At 42.6% G+C, this 25,325-nt stretch overlaps 1 protein-coding gene across 2 annotated transcripts in view; it reads right to left on the bottom strand.

Moving 5' to 3' along the window:
* Positions 1–1,557: 1,557 nt before the first annotated feature.
* Positions 1,558–25,325, bottom strand: part of fam110b (family with sequence similarity 110 member B) — a 41,011-nt gene continuing 17,243 nt past the window's right edge. Inside the window, exons 1-5 of one of the 2 annotated variants that reach the window (XM_074650106.1) lie at positions 23,123–23,958; positions 20,783–20,898; positions 12,395–13,029; positions 11,350–11,759; positions 1,558–10,090 (exon numbers count right to left, since the gene is read on the bottom strand). In XM_074650106.1, coding sequence (XP_074506207.1) covers positions 9,208–10,090; positions 11,350–11,759; positions 12,395–12,517 — 1,416 coding nt within the window. In that variant the 5' untranslated portion in view covers positions 12,518–13,029; positions 20,783–20,898; positions 23,123–23,958 and the 3' untranslated portion in view covers positions 1,558–9,207. Of the gene's footprint in view, positions 10,091–11,349; positions 11,760–12,394; positions 13,030–20,782; positions 20,899–23,122; positions 23,959–25,325 lie in introns of those variants that run through there. The other variant, XM_074650105.1, reaches the window with a different exon arrangement.

The following is a 25,325-nucleotide window of genomic DNA, read 5'->3' as shown; positions in this document are numbered from 1 at the left end:
TGCTGCTGCTGCAGAACCAATGTTTATCTTCCGGGTTGTGGGATCACGTGACTACTGACGTCATCATTTAAAGTGATAGTACATCTATCTGAAGAACAATAAGTTCATACTGAAATAGGCAAAATTTTCCAAATGCAAAGAAGCCTATTACATATATATCCTAATATAGATTTAATTAAAATATGGCTTGTGTCCTTCGCCAGTCTTTGAGCTGGCGCTGGTCGTGTAGTTTGTCTTTACAACCGCTAGATGGCAGCAAATACCACATCAGAGCTGCAGCTGTGGAGGCTACTGAGTACAACAACAGAGTACTGCTAGGTAATATATCAGATAAATAAATACCAGATTCAGAAATACTTTATTTTATTCTAGAGTATGAATATAAATAATTACAAATAAAATAGAGAAATCATAAGAAAATATAAATAAGAATATATATATATAACAACAGTGCAAATTATAATGCTGAAAAATAGGATATGTGCAAATAATATAAATGCATGCATTTATTCTATGCATTTAGAATAATGTAAAATAAGAATATTAGTTTAAATGTTCTATATGAATAAATGCAGTGTTAATGCTGGAGTAAACCAGATTATTGCACAGCTGAATTATTGCACTGTTAAATCAGTATTGCACAGTACTATATTATATTATATATATATATATATATGTTTTTAATATATGTATATATATATATGCTTTTTAATATATGTACATATAAATATATAAAAAATAAATATGTTTTTTATATATTTCTATTTTTATATATGTATAAATATATTTAAAAAAAAATATATATATATATATAAATATATATATTTTTGTAAACTCAAAAGTAAATAATTATATATATATATAAATATATATTTATATATATAAATATAACTTTATAAAAACATTTATTTATTTTTATATATTTTATATATATATTTAAATACAGTATATATATATATAAAACAGATTTATTTATTTTTTAAAATATATTTATATATATATATATATGTATTGTAATTTTTTTTTTCTCTTCAGTGAGTAGAATATGACTAATGGGTGAAGATAAATTATAATGTTATCATGATGTGTTCAAATGTAATCTCGTAGAATTAAATATTCGGCGAAAACTAAAACTGAATCCAGTTGTTTGTAATGTTATCACAGTAATATAAAATAGATATTACAGAGGGAACTGTGACCTGTTTAACTTCCTAACACTAGCTTTTAAGCAGCTTATAATACATCATTAAAACTACTGATGTCCAGATTTTTTTTAATCAAAGCAAATATTTAAATAATATTGCAATAATTTATTTCCTAATCGTTTGAATTGTGTTTTTATGCAAATAATCACTATAGATGACAATAACACAGAACCCTCCTACCCCCGAAAAATAGGGCTCCCTTGGAAGCTTTACCATATAATGTTTTTTGTTTAAAATATATCAAACATCAGATCTAAAATGTTAATCCTTCATTTAGCAGAGAGATTTCAAAAGTGGCAAATTTAAAAAATAAATAAATACAGTAGCAGTCAGTGAACACTTGAAGAAAGCATCAGTGAGCGAGATGGCAAAAGAAGCCATTTATTGAAATAATCAAAAGAAACTAAACATGAACACTTTTTTTTTTTTTTTTTCTCAATCAAGCAAAATGTAACAGTTTCCACGTCGAAAAACACAGTCAACACTACGTCTCTGAAACACTCCCGCCCGGTCTGGATCAGGCAGTTCTGTACCGAGGGCAAAGAGCTAAACAGCAGTTTTTTGTTCGGAATCTTTTGTAACACGTAAACCTTCAGACAGAGAAAAAACTGAAATCCAACACATGGCTTTATAAATCAAATATATACATTTGTTCTTACAGCATTTACACATACAGAGGAAAAAAATAAAATAAAACAAAGCAAAGTACCACAGAAGAACTCTATCTGTCAATCCAAAGATAAAAACAAAAAAAAAACACAGCATGTAGAGAGAGAGAGAGAGAGAGAGAAGTGAAACTGAAGCATGACGATGCTGCCAGAACAGCACAACATTGTCTTTATTAGCGCCGACAGTGAGAAGCAGCAGGGTGTCCTGGGCTCCGGAGGAACGAGGGAGACACACGGGATGACGGATCAGGGTACAGGACAGGAACATGCTAGCACAACCCTGAGCTCAGAGCGAGGTGATGGAGGGGAGCTGGGGTCACTTCACTTCCACTTCAGTCTATTTAGGAAGAAGGGACGCATCAAAAATGTTTCCCACAATGCTGTTTTGCTCAAACACGTTAGATTTTCTCTCATTTTAGACGAGCCATCTTGTTCCAAGACTTGATTTAAGACACGCTGAGACTTTTTCAGGAGTATAATTATGACTGATTTCATCAAGTCTTTCATTGGGATATGTGCATACTTGTGCTTAAAAAGTATTGTTCCTGGCAAAGTTTAGCTAGTTGATAGTTGATAGGTGAGTAGACGGCTTTCTTTAACAAATCTTTCTGTCCATATTCTCAGTTAAATAGGTTTTTATTACAGTCCTGGAGAGTTTGAGCTCCTCATCATGTCATCAACAAGAAAACAATGATGTTTATATATGGACCATATTTATACCAGGCCCTGTTTAGACCTGGTATTAACATGCGTCCTTAGTGATCGGATCACAAGTGGACGGCTCTAAGTAGTACAGGTGTGAACGTACCTAAGACGCATTGAGGACGCATTGAGATCAGATCTTTCAGACCACATCCAGAGGTGGTCTGGGCCACATATGGTCATTCTTTTAGTAGTGAATGTGTCCTGGACCACATTAAGGACCGCGTACTCAACTGACGTCCCGCTGGGATCTTTGGGGTCTCACTGTGCAGACGTGAGCGCTTGTCTGCCTCGCGGCATAGAAACGACTTCTGTGCTCTACTGTATTCTGTCGGTACAACTGTATTTTATTAAAATATATCTCATCTATAGGCTACATATCTACAGACTAGGCACAGGAAGTGCATTATTATTATTATACTGTCAGAGATGTGTCGGTGTTTTTGTTCCGCTGCTTTGCGCGGAGCTGACACCCGACCGACCGCTCTCTCTCCTCCCCGGCTCTCTGAAGCTCTGTACCCCGCTGTTGTCTGTCAAAGGCAGCGGTGTCGGTGTCGGTGGTGAGGCGGTACAACAACCTTATATTTTGATGTTATAAAAAATGTTAATAAAATGTACCCGAATTCAGGAATATGCAGAATATTACTACTGACATTCCTGTAATATTAAGTCACAACGTCTGTTTTATTAGCCGTGTGTTTACTACGTGTTTATTTGGATAGAGAGCGGGGAAAGGAGATCGGATCACAAGTGGAGACGCATTCTAATGCCAGATGTGAACAGACGTACTTAAAGCTGCCCTCTTGTGATCCGATCCCAGAGGACGCTTGTTAATACCAGGTCTGAACAGAAACCAAGTGTAACTGGGGTGTTAGACAAAAGCAAATCTGGCAATGTGTTCACTAAAATCCTCTTACCCCGCTCTCCCCTATAAAATAGTGTCACCAAATCTCGTCAGAATGAAAGAGAGGACAAGTTGCCTCAGATGTTGATGCTTCCGATACCACCAACGTTGGATACAGCGTATTATGCAGGGAAGTGAAGTGAGCCCAGCGGGGGTTGTTGCCGTTGACAGACTGAAGCAGACCTGCCCCACAGATTGAAGGTGAGGTGAAGGGAGGTGGCGAGGCGGACAGACACACTGACAGTTGGTAGACGCTGACTGAGGCGCTGACTGAGGCGCTGACTGAGGCGCTGCATTCACACCGATATGGCTTCAGGCCTTGAGACGTGTCAGCGACATGCAGACAGACGATAAAGGGTGAGGGTGGAGGTGAGCTAGGTAGTCCACCACCCACCCCCCTTCATCATCGGGGAACACACACAAGGGTGCAGCAACGGGTTTCCTCCCGTGGCTGGCTGCGAGGACTCGGAGACAGATAGAGAGACAGAGCAGAGCTGAGGTGCGTCGACGCGGCGCTCATCGTGAAACGCAGCGCTGCTGGAGCTCCTTCTCTGTGCGTGGTCGTAGGATGTCATCTACAGTATAAGCAACTACAAACACCCGAAATCTGAAGAGAACGCTGACATATAAAACAACCACAACCTCCCCTTCCTCCTTCCTCTGCTAGACTGGACTGTAATAGTGAACAGACAGCTTCATTAGTATTGCTTTCAGTGTACGTGTAGTGCCTGGTGGTCTACGTAATCACAGGTTTTTACTAACATTGCTTTTGAGAGGAGAGTTTTGGTGTCCTGCAATATGACTGCTGGGAAATGCTTGAGGCGCCGTTCATCTGATCGCAGAACAGCCATCTCTGCTGAAGGCGACTTTTATACTTTTAAAACTCGTGACTCGCGTGACGGACTCTGGTTCTTCGGCTTTTGAATCATCCCACAGATTTGCGTGTGGATGTATGTGAGATAGTTCAGCCAGAAGTGATGGCACATGTAGTATATAAGTAAAGGTTTGATTGTAGTTTGGTTCATCTGGTTCGCACCGAAGATAAAAATAAAAAGATGCATAGTTGTTAGAGGCGTAACGACTCATCTACATCCAACTACATCGATAGGTACTCGACAAGTTGTCCTTCCCGGGGGACGTACTGTATATCCATCTAAAATCAATTTGCAAAGTAAATAATTGATTGCATCGCTATTAAGAATTTGCACCTTGTATTTAAGCAACATTATATGGATGTATTTTTTAGCACTTTTATTAGTAAAGAAATGTTACTCTGCATTATTAAAAAGGCATTATTATAGCGGGGTGCATCAGAGGCTGCGACAATCATGACTCATCACATTCACTACTTTCACCCCCTTTAATCACAGGACTATCCCCCGTCATGACGCACTGACAGTTTGGGAGTCCTGTAGAGAGTTTCCTTCAGAGGAAACATATTGTTGTCTGGTTCTACGGAAATTATTTTTCAACTTTAGTTTTGAGCCCGAACAATTTCTATCACATCATCCTCAGGCTATTATAATTAAAATGTGAAGTTCCAGACCACATTGTGTCTAGGATGGACACACCGTCCGGGTGAAAGACTGGACAGGAACGGACGGTCCTGATGGAGTTATAAGCGGAGCGAAATGCCTGTTGATGCGCAGAAGGAACTGTGTGGAATAATGAATCAAAACAACACGTTTGATGTGCACATAAGCACGGAGGGTTCCGTGGTTCAAAATGGCACAAAATGTCACCAGCGGATCTGCCGTGTCCGTGCGTAATTGTGGCTTTGACGGCGCTCAACATCACTCTAATCAGAGAACTACAGCGGGGTGCGCTGTGCTGGCTCTCTATATACTTATCTTGTGCGCACAAATTAATTGTGCAACATGATAAACGTGTATGTAAGTATAATATTGTTATTATTTTAATTGTGGTGAAAACCGGGACAATTTGAGTGTTTTACAGATACTGTATGTGTCGGGACTCAGGACACGTCAACTTCGTAAACCGGGACATCTGGTCACCGTAAGCTAGCTCCCCCTTTCCTAGTGAACAGCATGATGGGTCTTCCCAATTGTTGAATGTGTAACGTGACAGACATCTCAAATCACTTGGTAGACTTAGTAGATTCTTTTGAATTCATGCTAAAAACACATATTTACTATCGCAAAATCCTGTGGTCGGTCTGGTTTGAGTCTGCACCGCAAACAAAGACACAAGAGTTTGTTTGGAAGCTGACCGAGACCACCTTAGCAGTCTGGTGGCAGTTCTTTGGTCTGCAGTTGGTCCCAGTTTGAATGCCAAAGTTCTAGGGCCGCCTCCTCTTAGTCGATTAGTCGACTAATCGTTTGTTTTGGTCTTAATCGACTAAGATTTCTTTAGTCGATTAGTCCTTTTTTAATGCTTTTTTTTCATGCTGAATGATTTATTTCCAAGAAACTTATGAGCACATCTTTGGTAAACACAAGGAGTGTGTTCTAATCCACGTACTTCCAGAAGTACACTTCAATGTAGTGCACTGTGTGCACTCTGTACTCACTTGAGTAGTGCGTAAATTTCAGCGGGGTAGGGTCGTCTCAAATCGAATACTCTGCGGCGCACTGACCGGAAATGACGATTGCAACATTTGACCGCGGCTCGCTACCCGCCAAAATATCTTCTGAAAAAAATGAAAGCAGAGTGGAAATTACGTTTTCAACGTCGTCGCCTACTCCTACGATGTTTCCTCCTGTTGGCTGAAAATGCACCGGTATGTTTACGTATTGTATTGTTTTATTCTGTTATCTACGTATGTTTGAATAGTGGTCGTGGCTCCGCCCCTTCCGCTACGTAGCCAAGATGGCGACAGTTGAGTGTGGAAAGTGTCCAGCGTTCCACACTCAACGATCTGACCGTTAGAGTACAACATCCGGGTACTTTGAGTGCACTGTATTTTGCCATACTTCCCAGTGTGAACGCACTTATGCACTCAAAATAGTAAGTGTAAGTACAGAAGTACACGGATTGGAACACACTGAAGGATTGACGATTAAATCAACTCATCGATTAGTCGACAAAATAAGAATTTCTTTGGTCGAGGCCCTACAACGCTCACGCAAGCCCAAACATACCAAATTAAACGGGCAAATGCACCAGAGGTCATCTGAACTGAACCAAAAAGGTCAGGTGTAAAGGCACCCTAATGCAGCACCATTAGTGATCCATTAAGCCTTCTACAATATTTAGTACATTTAACCATTTGACCAAATTTTTGTGAGAAAAAAAAATCCCCCAAATCACATGTATTCATCCTTTGAATTGAAGATGTCAGCCTCTGAATAACCATCTCCCATCACAGGACACTAAAACTCTCCAGTGAAATGTTGTTGTTGGTTGACATGGACAGGTTGATGATAAATCTGTTAATAACCTTAACGCTGTACGGATATATATGCGTGAGAGATTATATTTTATATTGTGTGTGTCCTCTGTTTCCTTCATCACTCAGTCATCATCATCATCATCACACTTCAAGGCCTTCATTCAGCAAATCACCAATATGTAGCTTAACAAGAGCTAACGCTTAGCCAGAGCTAGCTCACCAGCATTCGTGTTTCATGAGTTTCTCAACATTTTGCAGCATCATAGTTACTCGACTCGTGAATAACCTAATCTGTGTGACTTTGTGAAGTTGAATTGATCAAATGTTCCTTTAACAGTCACTTATAACGAATATCAACTTCATCACGGTCACACAGTGTTCCAGCATCGCTGACTTTCCAAAGTGATTTCTAATTTTTGACAGATAGAGTTCGGCATCTGTCAGGACCCGTTTCAAAGTCGGTTTAAACGGAGACATCGACACTGAGACACTGAGACATAGGCCTTTCTCAAAGTAGACATTTGACTTTGTCATTGCAGAAAAGGCAGCGGTGGGACTAATAATGTTAACGGTGGCCCTGACAAACCAGTTTCAGTTTACACCACAGACTGTATATAAAGATGGACGACGCGTCTCCACTTCCTCCTCCCTGTGCAGAAGTGAAGCCAAAATATCCTGGATACGGGAGCTGCCATCTCGAGGTTTTGACGTCATCTGGAGCCAGAGTCGAGCACGGCCGCAAGCCTGTTAGCGAGAGAAACTCACAGCTGTCAAGCATGACGTCTCACCCCCCTTTTTATAGCATCAAATAACTAATTAAAACCAAACTTATCAGAACACTTGATCATACATCAGTGTGATAAGAACTATCCTGAGGCGTTCCCAGGCCAGTGTGGAGATATAATCTCTCCACCTAGTCCTGGGTCTTCCCCGTGGTCTAATCCCAGCTAGTCGTGCCTGGAACACCTCCCTAGAGGGCATCCTTACTAGATGCCCGAACCACCTCAGCTGGCTCCTTTCAACGCAAAGGAGTATCTCGGCTCTACTCCGAGTCTCTCACGGATGACTGAGCTTCTCACCCTATCTCTAAGGGAGACGCCAGCCACCCTCCTGAGAAAACCCATTTCGGCCACTTGTACCCGCGATCTAGTTCTTTCGGTCATGACCCAGCCCTCATGACCATAGGTGAGAGTAGGAACGAAGATTGACCGGTAGATGGAGAGCTTTTCCTTCCGGCTTAGCTCTCTTTTCGTCACAACGGTGCGGTAAAGCGAATGCAATACCACCACCCCGCTGCTCCGATTCTCCGGCCAATCTCATGTTCCATAGTCCCCTCACTCGCGAACAAGACCCCGAGGTACTTGAACTCCTTCACTTGGGGTAAGGACTCATTCCCTACCCGGAGTAGGAGCCGTCATGTCGTCCATCTTTATATACAGTCTATGGTTCACACAGAAACTATGGTCCGAGTCGCTATGAGGAGTTAACACAAGGTCAGTTAGGATTGTCACTTTTTAATTCCAACCGTAGGAAATATGTATTGATCTGTAATGACTTCAAACGGATGACGCTTTAGTTCTTAATCGTCTGAAGTTGATTTTTGACAAAGTGACGGCTCTAACATCGGTCAAAGAAATACGCTGATCGATCGTATTTTAGTTTTTGACGTCCGTCAATCGCCCGACTCATAGAACATACACTGTTCCATTTTATCACATGTATCGATCCACACTAGCTCCGAGACACACGCGTGTGACGCGCGTCACCTCGGTAAACTTCTACTGAGACTGCATGGTGAAGACAGATAGAACGCTAGGTAGCTAGCAAGCTATGTGGGAAGATAATCCCACTGACGATGCTTTAATTAGCCAAAATGTTCTCTGTGAGAAAGGCCTATAACCCTTTGCAGTGAGGCGGTCACTTTATGGGTCCGTGGACAATCGCAGTGCATTTTGCTCCTCTTGTTGCTTTTAAGCAAATTGACAGACTTTGTCTGTCTGATTATACAGTGTCCGTAGAGAAACGTTCTTGTGTCTGTTTGTCTCTCCCGACCGAACATTTTGTTCATATGACTGTCCAAGTTTTATTCCTTTCTTTCATAGTGTTCATGTTGTTCTAAACCTAAGTGGATTAGAGTCCTTCTCCTCAACTCTTCATTCATTTATAAACAAAATGTCTGTTTTCTTACCAAATTTGTTCGACCTGTCAGGCTTTCTCTTCCATCTCTTCATTCATCCATCTATACATTTTGACAATTTTTCAGTTCTGAGCCCAGATCACAGTCTCTGGAGAAGTTCTGGTCCATCTATCCATCCTGAAACATGGGGGCAGTTTGTCTGTAGTTTAAAGTACATCCAATCCACTGCAGTGCTTGTCCTAAACATGTGAGACTTTCTGCGTCTCTCTCGCTTGTTTGATGCTGTACAGCCACTTGATGACTCTCGCATTTCGCTCCACAGCCGAGATGCCGTACGGAACACGCTCCCCGGCCTCCTCCTCCTCGTCCTCGTCTGCGTCTGACAGCCCGTCGTTGGAAGATCGCCGCGACCGGTCGCAGTCGGAGGAGATCATAGAAGCTGATCGGAAGTTCAGGCTGACGATATCTGAGTTGGCCCGCGCAAAGCTCTCAGGGCCGACCGCCTCCAGCTCCTCTGGGTCGAGGCCGCAGTAGTTAAAAAAGCGTTCCACGTCAGCTCCAGCCCGGGCGTACCGGTCCGACAGGTCTGATTTGGATCTGTGTAGCGAGGAGCGACGAGCCACGGATGAACCGAGCTCGAGCTCCAGGTTGGCATCGGTTGAAGTGTTGGAAGGGTCTCCGATATCACAAAGTAGCGACTGGGGGGTGGTGTTGTCACAGAGCGAGGGGGACGGGGTTGGGCGAGGGGGAGGCAGCGACAAGGAAAGTGCGGGGGGAGGGAGGGAGGCGGGGTTTGGTTTTGGAGGGAGGGGCGGAGCTGAGGAGCTGCTGGATCGGGCCGTGCGAAGCGGCTTGCCGTTGCACAGTCGCAGGAGGTCGGAGGAAGAGTGGGAGGTGAGTAGAGGTGGTAGTGGGGAGCGAGAACGATCTATGACTCCTTCGCCGCGTCTGCTAAGGTTGAGGTTCCCTCCCTGTAGTGGACTGCGACGTCCCCCGCTGTTGATCGGAGGGACCTTCAGGGAATGGGAGAAGGATCGGAGGGAGTGTGAGGTGCTTGGACTGGGAGCTGAGTCTGGTGGTTGCTCATTAAGTGTCATTGTAGACCGGTAGGTTAACGGCATCCTAGGAGCAGAAAACAGGAAGTTAAATAAATGACTGTATTTATGACAATGAATCAGTGAGTGTGGACGAAAACGTAGGCTGAATTCAAGTACTGTACTTCCTCGTCAAATTAACTCAATGCTTCATCCACACACTCTTATCACAGCGTAGGAAAGCACATCACTATCACCAAATGAGTGATAACTTTGTTTGCCTCATTTTCTGCAACCATCGTAGCATTAAAGCACGGTGGAATTAGCAGACAGCTGGCTAGTTAGCTAGCTTGCTAATTTCGGCATGCTTTAATGCTACGATGGTTACAGAAAATGAGCCCAACAGCGGGCTGGTGGGTCGAGACGGTCCCTCCGCCTCATTCCCCGCCGCTCCGGAGAAGGACAAACTACATGGCTAACTAGCCACCCATCCGTCTCTGGAGTTGCGTCCGCTCTCTTCCTGGCGAGCTGCGACCACACTTCACGGCCCGTGTTTTCACCATAACAACTAACAACAATCAGCATTTTCTTTTGTGCTTATCAAAGGACCACAGAATATAGTTCAATGTCTGTTCTATTCTATTTCTATGGATGTGAATGAGTAACACTGTAATAGTAGTAGAATATTTGGAATAGAAGGAATTTCTTTCAGAGATATGTTTGTGTTTGGTACAGAAGAAAAAAGGCAAAGAACTACTCCTGCAAAGACTGGGATCGGTATCAAAGTATAAAAAGTGACTATACATATAAATGTAAATTTAGTATTCTTTAAGAAACATTTCTCAACGTAGTCTGCAATTGCGTTGGGCTGCCCAAATCTATAATTCCTCAAATTTCCACAAAACCTTCAACCCTAATTGACATAATATCGTATCTTGAGTTTGCTCCATCTTTGACTCCCCTTTATACTAACCTGTGGCTATGTAGTTCAGCTAATTATCTACAGTAACTTGCCAACCTTTATAAACCATAATGCCACAATCCTTACTGGGTAGAAAAACTATTAATTATTTCGAGGTAAAGTTGGTAACTGTTGATCACCACCTGGAGTTTTATCTAACATAGGCCTACATATATTACCATGACAAGGCATCTGATACACATATAATACAGCAAATAATGGCTTCTGTTATGCAGTTATGTTCCAACTATGGTGAATCCCCATAAGCCCTGTATCTGGAACATTTAGGAAACTTCAGTCAAGGTGACCCAGTTGCAGTAGAACTGCAGTGTTTCAACTCAAAAACAGCCCATAATCATTGCTTGAATGTTAAAGCAGTAATTTACCCTGATGGCGTCCAACTCCTGGCCATTCCCCCCGATGACCTCATCAACACAGCACTCTTAGCTCCGCCACCTAGTCCTTCAGATCCTGCTCCCGAAGAGGACGACGAGTTCAGCAGATTTTTAAGGATCTCCAGGTTTAAGTTCTCCCGCTTGCTGCCGCCGCTGCTTGTTGCACACGAGTCCGACTTGGCGTTGTTATTGGATGCTTTGAAAGGTATCCCGCCTCCATTTCCTCCACCAATCCCAGAGCCTCTCTTGGACAGGAGGGTGTGACCGGCGGGAGGCTTGGCCAGCATGGGTGGTTTGATGGGCTCCTGCTTAGCATTGATAACTTCCTGGCTCTTGACATACTTGGCCTTGTCAGCTTCTAGTCTCTCAACAGCACTTAGGCGCTTTGGGTTAGGTTCCACCTGAGACACAGATCAAAAATAATGTGTTAATGAACACAAAACGCAGCCTACAACTTGTAGACAGACCAACCAGTGACACTCACATTGAAGCAAGTCTTTGGACTGTGGACAAGTCTTTGGATAGTGGACAAGTCTTTGGACAGTGGACAAGCTTTTGGATAGTGGACAAGTCTTTGGACTGTGGACAAGCCTTTGGATAGTGGACAAGTCTTTGGACTGTGCACAAGTCTTTGGACAGTGGACAAGTCTTTGGACTGTGCACAAGTCTCTGGACAGTGGACAAGTCTTTGGACTGTGCACAAGTCTTTGGACAGTGGACAAGTCTTTGGACTGTGCACAAGTCTTTAGATAGTGGACAAGTCTTTGGGCAGTGGGCAAGTCTTTGGGTTGTGGACAAGTCTTTGGACTGTGCACAAGTCTTTAGATAGTGGACAAGTCTTTGGGCAGTGGGCAAGTCTTTGGGTTGTTGACAAGTCTTTGGACTCTGCACAAGTCTTTAGATAGTGCACAAGTCTTTAGATAGTAGACAAGTCTTTGGGTTGTTGACAAGTCTTTGGACTCTGCACAAGTCTTTAGATAGTGGACAAGTATTTGGGTAGTGGACCAGTCTTTTGCCAGTGGACAAGTCTTTGTACCTGTCTCCTGAAGTAGTCTGGGCCCTTGTTGAGGATGCGGAGGGGTACGGCGGAACCGAAGGCCGTCGCGGGGCCAGCGGCCTTGCTATCTGGCAGGGCTGGAGCCAGCGTCTCTGTCGGCATGGCAACGAGGCGACTGGGGTGGCCGGCCGTGGTGGCAGCAGGTGCGGGGGGGTCGACAGAGGGCGGGGGCACTGGAGGACCCCCAAAACATGAAGACACAAGGTGGAGAAGAGAAAGTCTAGAAAGAGACGAACCCCCTGGCCCTCCTCATCGCCTGTGGGACCCTGTGGTACCGAGCCAGACTCTGGGCTGCTGAAGTCCTGTATTCAAATGTACTACTGCACTGCCTGAGTAGGATGATCTACAACCTGAACAACCAGTCTTCACTGAGAGGTCTCGACTGGTCTGTGGTGCTGAGGTTCAGCTGAGCAAGATGGACTGATAGACAGATAGAAAGAGAGAGAACAGTGACAGAACGGAAAGGAGGAAGAGGAGTGATGAGTGTGTTTCCATGCAGTGGTGTGGATGAGTGCTTCCACAGGGCCGAAGGAAAAGCACGGGGTGGTTGGAAAAGGAAAGCCCAGCCGCCTCTCCACGCTCGCCTCAGCTCTCCCTTCAGCTCGCCACACTATCTGGAATAGGCAAAAAAAAAAAAGAGAGAGAAACAGCCAATGAGGGTAGAGTTAGACTGTGACATCATGCACCTAGCAACAATAGCAGGAATAGCTAGGACACAGACACACACACACACACACACACACACACACACACACACTGCAAGGTACCACTGTGTAAAGAAAGCTGACTGACGGTTAATGAACATAAAACTCATTTCTGATGACATAAACATGCAGCAAACTTTTCAATGAAACGTTTACTCGTGCAGAACACTACATTGCCCAAAATCCCACTGGAACTGCCCACTCAACCACTTTGTGGTCACTAAAGCAGCGCTGGAGCTGTTGGGGCTTTAGTGATTTGCTCAAGGGCACTTTAGTGGTGTGGTTAGTTGAGAGAGGACACCAGGCCAGATACAAACCTACAACTCTCTGGTCCCAACTCAGTCACTTTTTCAGTGCTTGTGCTCATACATTTGGGCATCTGGAGTGCCTACCTATGGAGGACAGAACGTGCCAAAATAAATGAGTAAATAAATAAATAAATAAATGACTTGATACTTGTGTCATCAAATATAGCAAAAATAATATTAAAAATAAACATAGACATTAATTAATTGATAAAAATGTTAAATAAAATGATATTTTCTTTTTTAATTTGCTTCTTATTTATTTATCTTTGTATTAATTCCCTTATTTATTTACTCGTCTGTTTAATTTACCATTATTTATTTATTTGTATGCATTTTTAAATTTATTTCCCCAAACTTATTTATTTCTGTCTTCTTTTCTTTTTACATTTCTGCCTCATCATGTAAATGCAGGGGCTGTCACTCAACGTGTGTCATGGGGTCAGAGTGCATATATGCATAGCTAGCTAGCTGCACTCCAGTCTTCATTCCCGGTTCCGTACAGCGAGTCATCGGCCTGCTGCCGCTCCCCCTCGTCCCGGTATGTCACATTCTATCAATTAATTAATGGCTACATTCATTTTTAATATTATTTTTGATACATTTAATGACATATTTATTTATAGAGTCATTTATTTATTTATTCATGTATTTATGATTTTGGCAGGTTCTGTCCTCCATACCTACCAACCCACAAACTGTGAAATAAGACAACCCAGTCAGTTTTTTTTGTATGAGCTGATTATGACTCTACCACTCTAAAAATACTTAGATAAAAGTATTTTTATATGCAAGTATTCAAAGCCTTGCTGTAAACATGTTGTTAATCGTTCCTGCTTCAGCTTCCAGACCGTGTCCAGGAAGCACAGGGGAGACGCCGAAGTTGATGCTCACTTCGGGGCTAACCCCCTTCACTGGGGCGATACGATACGTATCATGATACAGGGGTGACGATTCATTATATAGCATTTTTACAAAGCTTTGTTAAATATTCCATTCTGATTGGTCAATTACAACGTTCTACGAATTTTTTTTTAAATCTAATTTTAGGAAAACTGTCATAGTATAAAGAACACACCAGAAATACACCATTTTAGAATAGGCAGAAATAACACATTTGGACTGCAGGCAAAAAACTGCATGTGATGATCATAAAGAGGGCATGTCTGTAAAGGGGAGACTCCGTATGTTTTAATCTGGCAATATGAAGCCACTGATATTGGATTGAAATTTCTGTATGGAATATTAATTATGAATATGAAAGCGGCTGCTTGTGCGTATTATGATTATCTATTTTCTTAAAACAGTGTGTGTGTTGTGCTGATTAAAATCTTCTAATCTGCCATCCAAATCTGTCCCCTGCAGAGATGGCTCACACACACACACACACACACACACACACACACACACACACACACACACACACACACACACACACATAAATCCAACTCAGAAGCAAACTGGGAAAAAAGAGCATTAGCATAATTTCAAAATGTTTAAAGCTCTGTCTGCTGATACACTAAGAGGCAGCAGTTCATTAACAAAGGCTGTGGTTGCATCCAAAATATCACGGACAATGGCGGAATTTGCCCTGAATCATGAAGTAGACGTAGAATATCGGAAATAGTTTGCTTGTTTGCTGATATGATATTTACATGTGCAGACACCAAGTATGCATGTGAATATTCTCTAACGCGATAATAACACGTTAAAGCAAATTTGTTTTAACGACGCTAATTTCTTTAACATATTAACGCAATTTGGGATTTTTAAGTTGTAGCAGGCTCAGTTTTAAAGCTAGAGTGAAGATCATATGAAACTAGAAAACCTAATGAATCCATTGGTACCAACCATGTCATATTAGCTTGTCGCAAAGGAGGCTAAATAACGCTAAACTTACGCTTAATTTTGGCGAGGAAAAACTGGCCATTTTCAAAGGGGTCCCTTGACCTCTGACCTCCAGATCAGTGAATGTAAATGGGTTCTATGGGTACCCACGAGTCTCCCCTTTACAGACATGCCCACTTTATGATAATCACATGCAGTTTGGGGCAAGTCATAGTCAAGTCAGCACACTGACACACTGACAGCTGTTGTTGCCTGTTGGGCTGCAGTTTGTCATGTTGTGATTTGAGCATATTGTGTTATGCTAAATGCAGTACCTGTGAGGGTTTCTGGACAATATTTGTCATTGTTTTGTGTTGTTAAATGATTTCCAATAATAAATATATACATACATTTGCATTAAGCAGCATATTTGCCCACTCCCATGTTGAGAAGAGTATTAAATACTTGACTGATCTCCCTTTAAGGTACATTTTGAAGCAGTTAAACTAACAGCTCTTCATGTCACTGTCAGGCAAACAACAAAAAAGCAGAGAAAAGTGTGTGAGAATATGCAGCTTTTTGATTTAATGAAATGAAAAGCGGCTCTGGTATGTTGTCGCTGACCGTCTGCAGCCTCTCCGCTGCAATGGTAATAATAGGGAACATCATCATCATCATCATCAGTATGGAAATAAGTATTCACAAAATGCTCCACCTTGGTGTCACAAAGCTGATTAAGTTATTAAATCCAAAATGTGCCCAAACATTTATTGAAGATGAGCTACACTCCTATACTATAATCATATCTTGTTGTTTTTGAGGCCTGGAGCATATTATACGGTGAGCAGCATTGAAGAACTGAAGTACAGTTTGACAGTTTATAAATGTAGACTTTTAGGGATGTGTGAGTGTGATGTATTATGTGATTACTCTGTGATTCCAGTACTGAACAAGGCCATATGTTTCTAGTTTACCACGGACGCACAGCGCACATAAACACACACACACACACACACACACACACACACACACACACACACACACACACACACACACACACTGAAGGACTGATTTCATTTGGATTAGGAACATGTGTTGTGCTCATTTCCTGCAGAACACAGTATCAGACAGAGAAACGGTGGACTAACACTACATTTCTTGTCTTCTTGCAATATCCTTCAGGCTTCTCTCTCACCTGGTCCTTCACACACTGAAGTTCACTCTTATCGTGCTCTAGCAGACGGGAAAAACACCGGCGTGATTAGTCTACGATTCTCTCGCTTTCTAAAGCTAACAATCAGCTAACACGCACACGCACACACACACACACACACACACACACACACACACACACACACACACACACACACACACACACACACACACACACACACACACACACACTCCCTCTCTCTCTCTCTCCTATAACACATGATAGTCATGAGAGAGGGAGAGGGTTCCAGCCCTAGATGCCTGCAGTCCTCTTCTCTCCCAGAGAACACTTGGCTGTTGTTCATTTCTGGCTTTATGGATTGTAATGTCTTATTATTGTGTTTACCAGGAATCAGATGTGGGCAGCAGGATAGCTGAGATGAGCACCCAAAGTGCACGGTTTGTGGGGGCAGGAAAGAAAATAGATTCACCTATGTATCGTGATATTTATTTTACGATTTCGAAATCATTTTTTTAATGCCAGAATCAATATATTTGCTTTATTTGAGTCTATGCGGAGGTAGAAGGAAGTTACTGCTTCTATTGTTGTGGTCTGAGTAATGTGACGTCATATCCGTTCCGTATCCGTCAACCAAAACAAACCGTAGCGAGCCGAAACGAGGAAGTACAAAACAGCAGACGGTCTGCGTGGATTCGACCTGCACCCACACATGTTAAATCCAGCGTGGTAAACACTACACATCCAGTAAATGAGGGAAACACTTTGGGTTTCACACATTGACAGGAAAAGCAGAGCTAGACATCACGGCTAAAGCTGCATGCTAATTCTGTCACGGACAGGAAACGTTATCGTATCGCGGTAACGTGGCGGTTGAGCCGGCCGTCACTCTCATCTCCGTGGTCAAATGGGCCGACGCTACAACTGTAGAGCACCCAGATACTGACATTTATGTTCTCTGCATTGAAACGGCCCCGATGGAGCTGACCATGGATGTATAAAGACAACGGAGCTGACGGGAGAGCTAGAGACGGACTTGGAGAAGTTAGAGGAAGTAGACACGTGGGACTACGTCTGGTTTCCAAATAAGGTGTTAACAAAGGGAACTGTATATACAAAATACATCTATGGAAATAAGATTGATTTGATTATATTCACCAGAAGTATAAAACATTACATGTCCCTTATAAATGAAAAAGAAAATACCACTAATTTGTGAGGGGAATGTCTTTATTCTTTGATTTTTGGGTTGCTGGAAAAAATGTAATAAATAATGCCTGACAACGACTGATTTATTTGACTTCACTGACTACATACTTGCTGATAATCAAACATTCCTACTGTATTAATTTAGCGATTTTCCAAAGTAAAAGTCTGTGTAAAAGTAAAAGTGTATGATTCAACTTTTCCCCATGGTCTAATGTTAAAAAAGAGGGGTGGAGGTGGATGAGTCTCACAAACACCGGACTCTTAACCAGGAGACCTGTGTTCGGGACCAGTGTTTTGACTTCTGTGACGTTAGTGACGTTTGTCATGTGACGTTTGTCACATGTTTTTATTGACGTTTGTGACGTGTTTTCTGTAGTTATGTTACGTTTCTCCCGTACGTATTTTGCTTAGTTTATGTACTTATTTTAAGTCCAAACATGCCGTTTACCCTAACCCTAACTAAGTGGTTTTCTTGCCTGAACCTAAGTGTGGACGTTTGCGTGGCGTACAAATGACACGCGGAATAATCGTATAATGTTGTGGTATTTATAGACATTCCCGTGAGACCGGGTTGGCAGCGCATTACAGCTTCACTCTTTCAGTTCTGACCTTTCACAATAAAAGCCCTAGACATATATACGCTGCATCACTGCTTACCAGAGGGAACTTAAATTCACTCGCATTTAGTATTTGATCTTTGCAAATGGAAAGATATTCAATTCAATTCAATTCAATCTATTTTTATATAGCGTCAAATCATAACAGAAGTTATCTCAAGAAGCTTTTTATATAGAGCAGGTCTAGACTGTACTCTATAGTTTAGAGACCCAACAAGAGATCCCATCAAGAGCATTGCATTGGAGTGCGCTGTGGCCAGGAAAAACTCCTCGTTTAGCGGGTAGAATCCTAGAGCAGAACTGGGCTCTGGGTGGGGCGGCCATCTGCCTCGACCGGTTGGGTTTTGAGAGAGAGAGAGAGAGAAAAGAGAGAGAGAGAGAGAGAGAGAGAGAGAGAGAGAGAGAGAGAGAGAGAGAGAGAGAGAGAGAGAGAAAAGAGACGGAGAGAGATGTACAGCAACCACAATAATAGCACAGCAGCTGTAAGAACTAATACAAGTAGGACTAATAACAAAAATGAATAGCAGTGAATGTAAAAGAGTGATAATACAACTATCCGAATTAATAGCTGTAATAATAATAGAAACATAACTAATACTACTAATAATAAAAAGGCTAATAATGATGGTAGTAGTGGGTGTCAATAATGATGGTAGTAGTGGGTGTCAAGCAGGCAGCAGACGCCGCAGCAGACGCGATGTAAAAATGAAAGATGTAGTATCGGATCAGCCAAGACGCATGTTAGTGCCAGGTCTGAACTGGGCCAATGTGTCCTCTATGTGTTTATGTTAGCATGTTCTGTTGATAGAACAATTAGACAGTCCAGGTGAAATCTAGTGCAGTGTATGTGTTGCTTTTGGTCCATTGATTCATCGCAGTATTACCGGGTCAGATATTATTAACCAATGTCCAGCGGCAGCCTTCGTTCTGCTTCACTTGAGGGTGGCTGTCAGTGAAACTGACCGCCTTGTGTACGAATGAAACCTCGTCTTTGTACGCTTCATGGTAACTGGTCTGGATTATATATGGAAATGACCTGGTTTTATCCACTGAGTGAGCATCTACAACTGTGTACGATGTCAGTGTTTAGTGTCTCTCCGCCTCCTCTCTTTCCTCTTGTGTTAGGTCTCTCTCTCTCCCATGTATCACCTCTGGGCACGCAGCCAAGAATCAATAGCAAACACACAACCACACATGCACACACAGAGACCCTCTAGCTCTTTCTATTTCCTGTGTTAGCAGCATGTCGAGCAGAGGCAGCAGAGCTCTGCTGGGAAAGCAACCACGCTCTGAGCAGCAGCGGCAGCCAGTGCTCTCCACATTCCCACCAGTATTCATCATAGTTCAGCATCCCCTTTCAAAAGGTTGAGCTTTCCATTTCTAATGACCTGGTGGAGCACAAATACTGAACGAGATGCTGTTATACTATCACAAACGGACCGGTGCTGAGGAATACTGTACGCTGACACACATCAACAGACTGATGTACTTCATTCAGCTGAGTGATGTGGTGTCTTTACATATGAATATTCACAGTATTCTGGTTGTAGACCCGTAGCACAGGCATTACTAATAATGAAGCTGTCTCATTAAAATGCACTAGTGTGTGAGTCATTCCATTGAGTCAGCTTACGCAACACCAGGAGCACCAGGAAGTGGCTCACTCAAATGGAATGCAGCCATTATTGATGTTATTAGTTACACCTGTTGTTCTTCTGCTTTGACAAGTCAAAATGTCTGCTGAGAGACAGGCCGATTTATCACGGATAAGAGAATCCCGCCTTCACTGAGGGGATACTATCTGCAGTGGATAAACAAAATAAAGAAAAGGACCTGGTACCAAAAGTGAGTCGAGCTGAGCAGAGCCGTACCATGCAGTGGAAATGAGGCACTAGATAGTGATTTAGTAAACTGGAGCCCCTTAGTCTTGGTCAAAAGGTCAGTTTATTAACATTTGTGAGTATGCCGATAGTACGTTTTCAGTTTATGGAAATGGATTTAATAAAACAAAAGACATATTTGGAAGGGCACTGTATGCAACAGTTAAAACAAGGCAAAAGTGAGTATGGCTCACATACCCCCGTTCACTGCTTGACCCCTGCTAAAGTAGGGCCAAAGGTTTTTCCCTTTTGGAAAAATTAAAAAAATTGTGGGCATCCTGGACTTCTAACCCCCGAGAGGCACAACTAGACCACACTGTCAACCATCACACCAAATTTGAAGTTCCTAAATTAAATAGTTTTCGAGTTCTGCTCCAGTAACGAAAGTGTGACACGCAAACAGACGAAAGGACGGACGGACGGACACACGGAGAACGATATACCCCCGACTAAATTGTCGCGGGGGTATAAATATGCTAATCAAAGCCTTTTTGTTACTGGGGAATTCATTTGCTGAGGTATCGTCATGGTTATGAAGCTAAAATGTCTCAAATTAATCTCTTCTTTTAGACTGAAAGTCTAAAGTAGTTAATTCACAAACAGGAAACAGGGAGAGCACCTCAAGTTTTGTCGTATATAAAAAAAAGTTGTTACCAGTTTGGAGCTGTCACCGGCTCTCTTCGACGCTCCGAGCTCTTGCTATTGGCTGCTGGAACTGGACTCCTCCCCCTCCTCCTCCATGTGCTGCAGGTTGTCAGTGGGTGTCACAGCTGTCAGTAAAAGAAACACAAATGACAAAAATATTAAGAGCGAATTGTAAATGGTAAATGGACTTTTTCTAGTCTTCAGACCACTCAAAGCGCTTCACACTACAGGTCAGCATTCACCCGTTCACACACACATTCATACACTGATGGCAGAGGCTGTAGGAGCAAGCCTCCATAACCACTTTTATGTCTCATCCATGCTTGGAGCAATAATATTACACAGCTCTCCCTGATATTTGACACACGTCATTGATTGAATATGAGTCTTATTTGAAGATGCAATATACAATCTGATTCGAGATGGGCTTCGGTTGTTTTACGGTAGAGTATATTTATGCGGATGGAGTAATACATCCCAGGACAAATCAGCCACAAAGTGTTTTTATACGGTCAAATATTTTAAAGATGCCTGTTGCTATCCTAAATCATGTCAAAGAGGAGCCTTGGTGACACTATAAAGTGACACAGAGATTCTTTATTGTGTCCTTTTGAAATAAGTGGTGCTAAAACCGTGGTGACATTATGACTACTTGCAAACTAGAACTACTACCCAAAGGTTGTACGCCTCCACCAACTAGTCAAGTTGCAGTTTATACTATTAGACATTTGTGTGAATTGTGTGCATACGAATTCTTGAGTTATGGCTGAAAAAGCTCCCAGTGACAGCTCCCAGTGACCTCGACCTTTCACCACCAAATTTGAAGAAATTCCCTCAAGTGTCCCTGAGATATTGCGTTCACACAAATGGGACAGACCTGAGGTCACAGTGACCTTTGACCACCAATATCTAATCAGTTCATCCCTGAGTCCAAGTGGACGTTTGTGCCAAATTTGAAGGAATTTGATCAAGGCGTTCCTGAGATATCACAAGAATGAGACGGTTATGAGGTCAGAGTGACCTTGACCAATCTTGGATGAGGTTTCATGACTCAAAGTGGCTCAGAAAAAATGTCATATCCCCCGTCAACACAAAGAACTTTAATACTAGGACTAAACTATGTGTGTGAAAGTTCCCACTACAGTCAGGGTGAAACCCTAAAGGCCAACTCATACTTTCCGTGTGTCCGCGAGGGTCTGCTTTGGTTCTCGTGACGTGAATGTCGTCGACCACCCATATCCACAAGGGTCCGGGCAGACCCTTTGTGGACGTCCGTGTGCAGCCCAAAATTTTGTGACCTTGCGGACTGTACGCATAGCAAGCGCGCCGACTGCTCATGCTCCAGGTTTATTCGACATTCCAGTCCAGTTGGTGGCGAATGCCCCTCTAGCTGGTTTGCCAAGAAGAAGAAGAAGAAGAAGATAACAAAGTGGATGCTTCTTTTGAAGAGAGGTTGTGCTAGGGGATCCAGTTACCCACATTTATATAATTGGTCTTTAAAGGAATACAGCCAAATGGTGTTGAACTCCTGGTAAACAACGTTATGGTGTAGTACCGCTACCAACTGGAATGGAGAGTGAATCGGGAAATGCACATGCGCAGAATGCTAGACCGATGCAGACCATCAATTGGTATATGGACTTGCATTTACATAGCGCCGTTCTAGTCTTCCGACCACTCACCAAGCATGTTACACTACATGTCAGCATTCACCCATTGAAAAACGTAGAAGGAGGTCCGCACACTGTAGCTCCCTTAGAGTGTGATTTATTGGCACATCTTTGTAAGTGACGTTTCGAGCACAAACTCTTCATCAGACTTAATAAATCTGTACAGAGACGCCATCTTTAAAGGGTAAGCGCTCTGGTCACATGATATTCACATGATAACGCCAGTGACCCAAGTATCCCATATATAATCAAAAGTAATGTTACATGTATATTACACAAAACTCATATATACATAGTAAACAACAATATATACAAAAATTCATATACACGTTCATAATATCGGCAAGTACCTCTCAATAACATCAAGCCACTGGCTGTCTTACTCTATATGGCTAGAGCGGAATAGAGGCGTCACAAATTAACTAGAATGTACCTCATAACATATATAAAAGTAGGAATCTATGTATCTGAGCCCATGAATACAAAATGAGGGAGGGAACAACTACAACTGGAGGAAGTGTCCACATAAATAATTGGCACGGTTAGCACAAGAATCACTATATCACTTCACGTTACGCATTTACAAATCATAAGAAAAGGCATTAAAGACATGTAAAACAAGGACCATAATAACACTTCAAGTCAAAAGTCCAGTTCACGGGGCGCCGCGGCAGCTCACCAGGTAAAGCGGGCGCCCCATGTACCAAAGGCTGAGTCCTTGCTGCAGCGGCCCGTGGTTCAAATCCGACCCGTGGCCCTTTCCTGCGTGTCATCCCCCTTTCACAGCTACCACTATCTCTGTCAAATAAAGGCAAAAAGCCCCCAAAAAATTCCAGTTCACCACAGGCAAAGCATCCATATCACAATACTAACACTGAACATATGAAATACAAGACAAAAGTAAGCATGGCTCACATACCGCCGCTCCTGCTTGACCCCTACTAAAGTAGTGCCAAAGGTTTGGCCCTTTTGGATCTAATGACATTAGTCTATTGAGCACAATCTAGCTTGTTATTATCAAAAAATGTGGTCACCCTGCACTTCTAACCCCCAAAAGGCACAACTAGACCACACTTTCCCGGATGCAGAACGTGGAGAGTATGTCCGAGGCTTAACTACATACTGTACATACGGTCTGGTTTCCCTCCCAGCTGTGTTGCTTTTTCCTGGTCCTAATCATCAAATCCATTTCTTTAACCAGCTGACATCATCACTTGGCCCTGCACTGATTGGTTCTCCATTAATGACTCACTGCAGTGCCTGTGTATGCAGGAGCTCAGGGGTCCAGATGGTCACTCAGTGGGAGCTGGAGTCCCACCAAATGACCCGCTAGCTGTACTACAGTCACACAGCAGAAACACACAAACAGCTTCCGCTACTGTACAGTCGTAAAACTACACACCCTCAAAGTCAGCAACACTTCAACGCTTCACATTCTTTAGCCTTCAGCAGATATTTTCCTGAATCTGCAGTCGGTTGCCCACCGGCTCTTTAGCATTTCAGCAGTAGTTCTTTCCCTGTCAATGCTCGATGGTTTGACACAGAGTGACCATGGTGACTTGTTTTATAGTGACACAAAGGGTCAACTGGATAAAATGGATTATTTCACTTTACATATTACTTTCGTGGCTTTCAATCAGTTATGATAACATATTACTCGCATAGTTAATTGCTAAATACTGTAAAATGTGACATCACTACAACGAAGTTACGGGTCATTATACGTCATATCCGTTCCATATCCGACGACCAAAACAAACCGCAGTGAGCCGAAACGAGGAAGTACAAAACAGCGGAGGGTCAGCGTGGATCCGACCTGCACCCTCACATGTTAAATCCAGCGTGGTAAACACTACACATCCAGTAAAGGATGGAAACACTTTGGGTTTCACACATTGACAGGAAAAGCAGAGCTAGACATCACGGCTAAAGCTGCATGCTAACTCTGTAACGGGCAGGAAACGTTATCGTATCGCGGTAACGTGCGGTCATGTCGGCCGTCACTCTCATCTCCGTGGTCAAATGGGCCGACGCTACGACTGTAGAGCACCCAGATACTGACATTTATGTTAAGTGCATTCAAACGGCCCCGATGGAGCTGACCATGGATGGATAAAGAGAACGGAGCTGACGGGAGAGCTAGAGACCACCTTGGAGGAAAAGTTAGCGGAAGTATACACATGTTACTACGTCTGGTTTTTCAAAATAAAGCGTTAACAAAGAGAACTGTATATACAAAGTACATATATGGAAATAAGACTGATTGGATTATATTCAGCAGAAGTAGAAAATACCACTAACTTGTGAGGGAAATGTCATTGCTGGAATAAATGTAATGAATAATTCCTGACAATGATGATGATATATTCGACTTCATGACATCTCTGACTACATACATGCTGAAAATCAAACATTTTTATTGTATTAATTTAGATATAAGTCTCTAGAAGTGTATGATTCCACTTTTTCCCATGGTCTAGTGTTAATCGGATACATATTGGATCGGCACCCAAGTATCGTGATAGTTTCGAATTGGGAGGTGAATCATCCCAACTGTAGTAAACATGTTCTAGTAGAATTACAAGTATGAACCTAAAAATGTGTCCCCTTTAATACTGTTGGTTGTATTTGCAACTGAATTTCGCTTAAAGTCACATTTCATCTTTAAGGAGCTCAGCCTGACTTCCAGATGTTTAAAACCATTTGTGAGCGTGCTCAGCTTGTAAGACAGTCACATCACCAAAACATGGGGAAAAGCAGAACTGTCTGTCTGTGTCTGTGTGTGTGTGTGACGGGGTCTTTCCAGCTCAGTGATAATGGAAGTCTAGCTCCTCCAGCCTGACTCAGCAGTATTAAACACACACACACACACACACACACAC

The sequence above is a fragment of the Sebastes fasciatus genome, chromosome 11 (assembly GCF_043250625.1).
Source record: "Sebastes fasciatus isolate fSebFas1 chromosome 11, fSebFas1.pri, whole genome shotgun sequence".
Taxonomy (NCBI): Eukaryota; Metazoa; Chordata; class Actinopteri; order Perciformes; family Sebastidae; genus Sebastes; species Sebastes fasciatus.
The sequence above is the reverse complement of the archived record's forward strand: the minus strand, read 5'-3'. Positions and strand labels throughout refer to the sequence as shown.